This window comes from Aplysia californica, unplaced genomic scaffold (genome assembly GCF_000002075.1).
Source record: "Aplysia californica isolate F4 #8 unplaced genomic scaffold, AplCal3.0 scaffold00053, whole genome shotgun sequence".
Classification (NCBI taxonomy): Eukaryota; Metazoa; Mollusca; class Gastropoda; order Aplysiida; family Aplysiidae; genus Aplysia; species Aplysia californica.
The window spans coordinates 974,359-984,882 of record NW_004797323.1 but is presented as its reverse complement, the minus strand read 5'-3'; the positions used below and the strand labels follow the sequence as shown (position 1 = coordinate 984,882).

Sequence of the window (10,524 nt, the reverse complement as noted above, 5' to 3'; positions counted from 1 at the left end):
GTGTGCGACACCTCGCCTTTGAAGGGGTTGCACCTTCTGCAGACGAAGCAGTGGGTCTATTTATATCCCCCCGACCCACTGGGGGTAGATGAGGATTATGGATGTTGGATAGGAAAGAAAAGGAGTAAACCAAACCAGAGCACCCGCCAACCACCTCTGATATCTCTTAACACATGAGGTAGATCAAGAATAAGTAACTTCTGAAATGAGTGGTGGACCATGATGGCTGATGGCAGTCTCAGATCTGAAACTTGATAAGTACCCATCAGGCGTCCCAGAGCAAGACGTACTCAAAATTTGTATGCTTGAATATACAGCAGTAACAGTCCCCATAAAAACCCCTCTGAAGTATTGACCTTTCTTCACTTTTTATTAACAAATACACCTATTTAGTATCAGGAAAACGGTGCTCTTTCAGCGCACATTTCGATATCAACCCTGTATCTTTTTCACTTGAAGTTTCAATGAAAAAAACCTTATAAGCTATGCTTCAATTGATTCTATAATTAATTCATTTACCAAATTATTACCAGAAATAATCATTCATCAATTCTATACTGGCATCTGTTGAGCAGCACTTAAGTGCTTCAATATTGTACTCAAGAGGCTTGATTCCCAAGTAGGAAGACAATTTTATTGAGTATCTCCGTCTTTCTGCTGGGGTGTTGTATCCCTCTCAGTCCTGGTTGGCCCTGACAGGCAGGGCCCAAATCCTGCGCCCTAAATGATCTAAAATTGTGCTGATGGGGGTGTTAAAACACCTATATTAACACTCCCCAAACAAACAAAAAATAAAACAAACAAAATAAACTAAAAGCAAAAGGAAAAGTCCAGAGTAACAGTCAACTAACCTGTCGATGGTCTGACCCTGTCTCTGGACCGCCTGATGTTTCTGTCTCACTTCCTCCAGCTGGGCCAACAGTTCATCATTATCGTCTTTCAATTTCTGAAGACAGAGTTGGCGCCAGTTACAAGTTGTATTAGCTTGTCCGTCAGTGACTGGCAAATACCAATACATTCGCAGAAGAGAATATTTCTCCAGCGAAATAGAAGAATTTGAAGAGTTGGTGTAAGTTACAAGTAATACTAACTTGTCCGTCAATGTCTGACTGTGACCAATACATCTGTAGAGGAGAATATTCCTCCAGAAAAATAGAATAATTTGAAGAGTTAAAGGTCACGATGATTAGTGGCTTCTGCTGTGGCCGATGAGACCAATTTCATTTGTAGATACGCACAGCTTGCTGGCTTCTCTCTTGGTTCTAGCATTTCTTATTCGTAAGCTTTATATGATTTTCACGTTCAGTTTTATGGAAAAGAAAGCGAGACTCTGCTAAACCTCTTTTACGGACATTGCATTGGCTTCCTGTTGAGAAAAGAATTGTGTACAATATGGCCACCCTATGTCACAAATGTTTGAATGATAATGCGCCATCATATTTATCAAATCTTGTAAGACTGCACATTCCAACTCGCTGTTTAAAGTCATCAGCTGACAAAAAGAAATTTATTTTACCATCTATGAAACTTAAAACAATGGGCGAAAGGGCATTTGAATACCAAGGCCCCAAGAACTGGAATGCTTTACCAAGTACTTTAAGAGAGATAAAATCTTTTGATTCATTCAAATGTCAGCTGAAGTCGTTTCTGTTTTTAAATTAATAAGATGAACATTTGGAGTGATTTTCTTTTAGTCAGAAAACAACGTTATGTCTTATTGTTGTACGTTGTACTGTATTGTAAAGCGCTCAGAGCCAGTGTACTTCAATCAGGGTTGAGCGCTATGTAAATTTCATTTATTATTATTATTATTTGCTGCCAACTGTGACTACAGCTCTCCAGCTGGGTCTGTCAGGAGCAAGGCTCTCTCATGTTACATGTTAAGATATTATAATTAAAAGAGTTTTTATACAGGCTGTCAATTACAGTTGAGCCTATTCTACTAACAGCATCCTGTTCAAAACAATTACCTGTACAGTACACCATATTAAGACAATTGTGTACAGTGGAACTTGCTCTAATGGCCGCCGGTCCAAAACAGTCACCTGTTCAAGACATTCACCTGTATAAGACAATCGAGTGTAGACGAACTTGCTCTAATGGCTACCTGTCCAAAAGTCACCTGTACAAACATTCACTTCCCACTGTAAAATGTTACAATAAGGTGATATTGACTGTTGGGTAAACAAAGTACCATAATCCTTTCTTTCTTTCCTTTGACTTTGACCAACCTTTGTCTCCTCCTGCTTCCTGTCCAGTTGCTGCTGAAGCTCCATCAGTTCTTGCTTGTGGTCCTCTGCTACAGTTGACCTGTCCACCAGATCCAACTGTGGGACAACATTATGTTTGTTTTGGTTAACGTGAAAGGACAAATTTTAATATATATATATATATATTGACATATATATTAGACAGATAAATACAGTTTCTCAGTGTCATTGTAAACTTTTACAATGTAAAAATCAATAAAGTTGGTGAACTTTTTAAAGGGACCATGTTGCAGGTTTATTTTTGTGCGTATGGAAAATTATAATACAAGGGAGCGGGGGGAATGAGTGAGGGGGAGGGGGGCAGTACAATTATTTACCTTCTGGTGCAAGTCATTCTTCAGCTGTTCGTTCTGCTTGGCCAGAGTTTGCTGTTGGTCACATGACTCCAGTAGCTCTTTCTCCAGACGGGAAATATCCTGGGGGAGATTAAACAAACTTTCACTTAGAACATGTTTATGGTCATTACTATGGCTTAGCCTTGTTTGTTTATTCGTTTGTTTGTACGAGAAAGTTCATTAGTTTTAGTTTTAATCAAAGATTACTTTTTCTATAATTATTTTTTCTTCAATATGTTGGCCCAATATCTTAACACATTTTTTACCTGTGCTGAAGTACATGATACAAAAACAATTAATTAAAACATTTCGGACTCGAAATATTAAAAAATCCTATCAATTTGTTATGAGAATAAATGGTTAAACGTGTGTTTTCTGATGGAAACACATTCCTGACCAGGTACGCCTTTTTTGGCCTTTTCACCCTGTTGCTCAAAAATAGTTTGGCTGACAACGGGGATCTTTCTCTTCACACACACACACACACACACACACACACACACACACACACACACACACACATACACACACACACATTCCCACAACAACAAAAACAACAGCAACAACAACACAACAAAAACAACAGCAGCAGCAGCAGCAACAACAACAACATATTTAGCAGGGTTTGCAGACAGTTGCAACATAATAGAGAAATCATCATTAATCCGTTGCCCACAAAATCCGTCAACCCCCTCTATACACACACACAACAACAACTACAACGATAACAACAGCACTAGCAACGAAAATAGCAATAACAAAAAAATAATAAATGAAAACAACAACGCTAAGCAGCGTTCTCCCCCCCCCCTCATCCCCCCACTCACTGACCTTCTGTCCCCTGGCCACCCTCTCCGCCAACTTCTGCTCCTCGTGAGAGGCCCTGGACTGCGCCTCCTCCAGCTGACCCCTCAGCCTGGCCGCCTGGGCCGCTCCCGCCTCTCGCTCCTTGTCCAGCTCCGTCTGCAGGGACTTCACCTGCTCCTGGTACCGCTGGTCAACAGTCCTGGGAGGGTCAATGGGTCGAGAGGAGTTTTGTGTTTGAGTAAAAATGAAAAGCAGATTGGTAACGGTGGTTCAGTGTTGAAAGAGAGCAAGACAGATGTTTGAGTTTTTTAGTTAGTATTAGTAGAGGTTTACGGGGCTCGCAACTGCACAAGGTCATATGAGCGCCAGAAGAATAGAGGTGTTACAAGAGAGTAACAAACATAAAAAAGAAGGAAGGGAGAAAAGGACGATAGATGTTTGATAGGAAAGAAGAAGCAAACCACACCAGAGCACCCACCAACCACCCACAGACAGATGTTTGAGTTTGAAGTTACATCACTATTGCTGATAATGCATCACCATTATGTATGACTTCTAAGTAATACGTACATTTCAGAGCTTTGCCTTCCTTCTTGAGAGTGCCTCTTAACAGCTTCGAAGTTCTTACCAGCGCCTTGTGATCGACCCCCCCCACCCCTGACACTGTCTTTTGTCTCCCGCTGCTTAGGGATGCCACGACCCTATCCTCTTTGCAATCTTCCTCAACCATATTTTCCTCTTTTTTGTTCTTCCCAAAAGTCCGTTTCCAAACTTTTTGTCTCTTTCTGCTACAAAACTGTTTCATTTCTCAGTTCTGATTGTAGCGAGGAGTCAGTTGGAATACAGATTTAATCATTTCAAGATAAAGACATTTGCTCTCTCTCTGTTGAGTCCATGGCATGGCGTGGGGTGGAATCCAGCAGTATGGACTCCCCCCCCCATACACACATTCGTGACAAATAAAAATTTATGAGAAAAGTCAGGATATATCCTGGTTTACAAAATATACATATAGCGCGCTACAACAAAGTCAGCACCAACTGGAAGTTGGCGGGAGCTCTGGTTTGGTATGTTCTTCTTTCTTATCAAACATCTATTGTACTTTTCTCCCCTGCATTTTAACGTTTGTTACTCTCTAATCTTCGGCTCTTATGTGGCCGTATTGTGTTTACAAGTGCCGTAAAATTTTTACTTAAACAAGACTATGTACACTGAACAATTAATATTGCTGTGACAGACCATGATAACATGACTTTCCAAAAATATTCTCAGTTTGCCAGTTTATTATAATAATACCCTACCTTAGAATTACAAAAGTTCTCTCTACTCAGTACCTAATTTTGAGAAATTTAACGTAGGAAATGTTGAGTTTCACAATATGTCAAACCTTTTCGAATGCAGTTCTTTGAATACATTGAAAACGACTTGGAGTAATCTAACGATTTTGAAAGGGCAGATAGGAGATTAGGTTTCTGACCTCGTGGTCTAAGTCACTGAAAACGGGCAAAAATATCAGACAGAACTTTGTAACTCTGAGGTAGCCAATATCACGCGGCGAGCCAGTTCAGCAGGCGCACGGCATCGCTCAGTTGTTTACAGTCATAACAAATATACGAAACCCCAGCAAATCCATCACAGCTATATAACACAACAGTAGTATATTGATTGGGTCATTTATTTCGTCTCAGTTTAGTGTTATTTTATACAAATATTTAATATGTTAAAAAGGAGAGGACTTGTAAAGGAAGTTTGTGCTGCTGAAAAACTAGACGACAAATCTGGCTGCGCACAAAGAAGATAACTATTAACTAGCTTCAGTACACTTTACATAGTAAAAGCTGGAATTTTACCATCGCTCAAAAAGTAGCACACACACAATCCACACATATCCAAAATAAGTTTTAAAAAAGAAAAAAGTTGGGCATTGGCTTAAGTGAACATCAATATCTAGCAAGTATGTGCTTGATACAAATATTTAATAACTTAAATCAACGTAGGCACAATGAAGAACTATATTATGACAAAGATCATATATTGCTATGCATAATTGATGATCACAAAACAGATTTGGCAGGTGAATAGATAAAAAAAGTCGTGACAAATCAATATGGTGTGCCTTGTATGATATAAGTGACCAAATATTGCGTAGTTCAAAGACAAATAAACAAACAGACAGACAAAGAAACAAACAGACAGACAAAGAAACAAACGAACAAACAAAGGGCACCCCGTTCGCTCAGTTGGTATAATGCTGAACTACAGAGCGAATGGTTCTGGTTCCAATCCTAGAAGTGGTGGCCTTGAACTCGGATCGTTTTGCTGAGTTTTCAAGGCTCTCAACCCCTTTGAACCACTCCTACCGGAGACGGTTGTTAAATTCAGACGTTCCACATTTTAAATAACATAATAGTGTTGATAGGGGCGTTTAACCCATATACTTATACTTTCTTCAAACAAACAAACAAACAAACAAACAAACAAACAAACAAACAAACAAACAAACAAACAAAGAAACAAACAGACAAACGAGCATAAAAAATAAGTGAGGTTAAGTGTGTGATGAAAACTCCATTGAGTCCTGTTGTTTCGTGTGATACCGTTTTAGTGCACATGCCAGAAAGAAGGAGGTAGGTAATATTCCAATAACTAGACACAAAACAGGCCTTCCGGCTTTCAGGAAGTGGGTTATTAGTTTGACGAACGGTTCAGAGATAATCTTAAACACAGACCAAAGCTTAGATGAGATGTATACTGAAAACATATTATGTAGTATACCTTGTCAGTATTGTGTTCATAGGCACAATATGAAAACTAAAAAGGTACAGTTCAAACCAGCACTAACTAGAATTTTTTTAAAAAGTGTGTAACAAAACGAATTTCTAATCTTCACGCCACAACAAAAATATAATATGTAAACCTGTAAAACGTAACGAATGCCTCATATACAGTCAAGTAAATCACTTATAGACCAATTTGTAAGCTGCTTCTTAGACAAAAGGCTCAGAGCACAGAGTTTTTAATTTTCTATTAAAAACCCCCACAAAACAAACAAACAAAAACACAACAAAAAACCATCTGTAAAACGAAAGAAAGCTTTCAGCTAAGAATTCTTCTACTGCAAAAAAAGGAGAGATATAAAGTCGAACATTTTTTTACAAAAATATACTAATCAGTTGCTTGTAGAATGATTAGGCAACTCGGTTAAATTGTTACAGCTAAAAAGCCTATAAATGAAATCAGCAGTTTATTTGTAAGAGATCGTTGGACGGAGCAGAATAGGACACCATTACGCATGGTGATAGTCAAAACAGCAGACAAAAACAAAAACAAACAATTAAAAAAGGGAGGAAGGAATGAAAGAAACAAGGAAGGGTGGAATGAAAGACAAAAGAACTTCTCGAGGTACATTTCGCTTCTAGCACGAATAGGTCTCATTTCAACTATCGATTTATATAGTGCTTCAGTCCTGTTTTCAAACAATAATAAAACAAAGCACGTACTCGAGGAAATGAGAAATGGTGAAGTTCCCCGTCTAACCAGACACAATTTCAGAGATTTCGATGATAAAACATGAGACCGCTCGCTGAGGCACCAAGCAGAAAATAAATATTTGATTCAGAACGAGACAAATAATCGGAGCCCAAGCGAACTCGAACTTCCAATTTGCGTATGCGGACGGAGTTCCTTTCTAACTGCTAGACCACAGCAACTTCCACATTCGTCTGGGATCGTGAAGGAAAACACATCGTGAGCAAAGAAGTCATCAGCGGTCTGCGCGTACAAATGAACGAATTGTTGAAATGAAAGAGAAGACAAACAAACCCGTACAAAATTCCATACTCAAATAAAAAAAACCCCACGCAAATAAGCAACAACAAAAAATATCGACACATCCGTAACAGTAAAAATAATAATTACAACTCAGAATTCAAATACGAAATACATCTTTCATTAGCTCTGCCCCCCAACCCCCTCCCCCCACAAAAACCCCAAGACAAAACAAAACAAAATCAAACTAACAAAAACCGCGCTGAGCGATGTGAACTTCTCGTGCCATCGAAATCCAAGTACGATCACCCTTTGGCTAAAGGACGATTGTAAAATAAAGTTACAATTTTATCTTATTTAACTGTAGTGTTTTAGAACAAACCTTTTGCACTGAAGAAATAATACGGTTGAAAATTGAAGCTTATAAATTTAAAAGAATCGAGAAAAAAACCCTAACCAAAAATAAACTTACACCCTACCAAAAAACAAACAAACCCCCAAATAAAAACAAAATCAGAGCCTCGAATCCACGACAGTAATGACTTTGCAAGACGGCTCCCCCTGCAATCCGCAGCAAAGTTCTTGCATGATCCCTCGCTAACTACGATCGACTAAATCTACACTTCTTCGCAGCGAGCAATGGCCCCTTGACCCAAGCGCCGTAATCGTTCTGCAAACAGAGACCGGTATCTCTCTGCCAGAGACGGCCCGACAGGGAAGCGCCCGAGAGCACACTCAAGTATGCTTACAGTGTCCGAGCAAAGAGTAATAAAGAACGCCAAAATAGCAATAACGCCTTCCAGTTTAAGAAAGCATGCAACGATATTGGAAAGAAAGGATCAACAGAGGATTGGAGATTCCAATAGTGTGTGCTATAGCCCAACCCCCCTCCTTTTTACCCCCCTCCTCCCGCTATGTAAATAGCACCCCCAAAAGACATCCCCCGAAAAAGAAAAAACAAACAAACAACCCCCCCCCACCCCAACAAAATACAACCCCAAAATAACCCACAGCAAACAACAAAACACAACCACTATAACATTTTCAACCTACACAATAACCAAAAAGAAAAACAAAATATTCCAAAATAAAAAAAGAGGAATATTGAAAAAAGATGCATTCAATATATATGTGTTATAACCACCTTCACCCACTTTACACCTTTCTAAAAACAAAAAATATACCCCCTTTTTCCATTTTACACCCTCTCATTAATAGGCAAATACACGCAAACTCCACCTTTCCCCCCTTTCCGATTACATATAATCATACAGGCACCTTCAGCCCCCCCCCCCGGACAAAAAGACAAAAAACAAATAAAAAATCAACAGCATCCATATAACTGAATAACTGATCTGAAACTTTAAAATAACCAAAGGCAAAGAGCTAAACAACAACAAAGTGTTTCTACTGCAATAATAAGATGAGTCTATCCACATGGCTACCCCCCCCAAAATTAATTAAAAGTAAGCAACAAATCTCCTAGTCCTCTAGCTAGCTTAAACAGACACTCATACATGCTTCGTGACATTATGCCAGTCGTGACTATCTACACATGCCTGCCGAATTAAAAAAAAAAAGCTTCAGCAAGAGGGCCTCACTACAGACAAGAACATAGTGATGGATTCCAAACAAAGGCATACTATACCGTGCTCCCCGACCTATTCACTAATTGAGGCAAAGAAAAAAAGGGTAAACCGTCAAAATAGAGAAAACCAAAAAGGGTCCACAACCGTTCTAAAAATGTAAGAACTATACCAGGGTGCGTTAAACTTACCAATATGTTTCTTTGATATTGCTCAAAGAATCACTAAATAGAAAATTTCGAGTGTGAATTCAAGAAAAAGACTTGAGTATGTCTGGCATCTATTACCATAGTGAAAAAAGTATCCTCAGGTCACATACTTAGTTGTTTATTTCATACGAGTACAGCCCCCCCCCCCCATACACACAGACGCAGAAACATAACACACACACAAAACACACACTTATGCACTCACACACGCAAGTATACACACACGCACACGCACACACACAAACACACACACACACACACACACACACACACACACACACATACACACACACACACACACAAAGTTCAGTTTCGTAAAATATCTATACGCCATAGTCTGGTAGGCAAAAATCAGAAAACAGATCGATGCTATTTTGATATGGCAATAATATCTCCAGTTCAAAATCATTTGCATAATTTCTATACATCACTGTTTATAGAAGAATCATAATAAAAATGATATTAACAAAATGATGATGATGATGATGATGATGATGGTGATGATATAGCAACAAAAGGAATCATAATAATAATAACGACTATGGTGGTGATGATGATGATGACGATGATGACTCCAATAAAAACATTGAGCCTTATCCTACTTTAATTATCAGTGACTAGATATCTCTTTTTCAACTCAAGGTTCTTCATTTTTGGGTGATAGGGGGGTATGAATAAGAAAGAAAAATAAAGATGAGGAAGACGATAATGGTGAAGATGATAACACGGATGAAGATGTTAACGATGAAGCAAGCGAGTCACACACTGCCTCTTAAATAACCTAACAGGGTTGATAGGGGTGTTAAACCTATACCATTTCACCATTTTTCAGTCAAACGTGCTCAAATGGCTTCCTGTCCGAGAAAATTTTAATTATTTATATACAAACGAGCACTTCGCATTTACCTTTTATTCCTATATTATAATGACAAAGACTAAGACATCCACTTGTCTAAGACAACCCTTTTTTTTCTTGGACAATTTTGGCAGAACTCATGTCGCCAGTCCCACTGCCAGAGAATATACATATATATATATATATATATATATATACATATATATATATGTGTATGTAGCCTATATATATTATATAAGTATCCCTGAGGACCAACAAGTGGTTTAAACCTCATTTGACTCTATGAGATGCCCATTTTGCAAGTTTGAAGACACGCTGTTTTGAGGGAATTTAAAACAAGAAACATATGTTATTCAAGCAGATTTTCCAAATCTGCTTGCTTTATTTTAAACTCATAAAGGCAGACAACGACATGCTTATTGTGGAATATTCAAATTTGTGTTTCTGATTTGTGCCCGCCGATTATAATTTTGTTGTTGTATTGTTGCCTTTGGTCCTCTGTTGATTGGAATATACATGTATGTCTGCTACATTCATAAAGAGTTAACCGCCAGAAAAAAACAACCCTACAATATCCCCCCTCCCCCGGCCCCCACCTTTACACACACATATACACACACACATTCCCAAACACAAACAGACACACACGCAGTATCGTTTCACACACACACATACATACACACACACACACAC

At 38.7% G+C, this 10,524-nt stretch overlaps 1 protein-coding gene across 1 annotated transcript in view; it reads right to left on the bottom strand.

Annotated features, from left to right (window-relative positions):
- The window catches only part of LOC101861027 (ninein), a gene marked incomplete in the record, with an annotated part of 52,443 nt that overhangs the window by 22,377 nt on the left and 19,542 nt on the right, over positions 1–10,524 (bottom strand). The window contains 4 exon segments of the mRNA XM_005092835.3: positions 852–946; positions 2,232–2,327; positions 2,588–2,686; positions 3,437–3,611. Of these exon segments, the coding sequence (XP_005092892.2) occupies positions 852–946; positions 2,232–2,327; positions 2,588–2,686; positions 3,437–3,611 (465 nt within the window).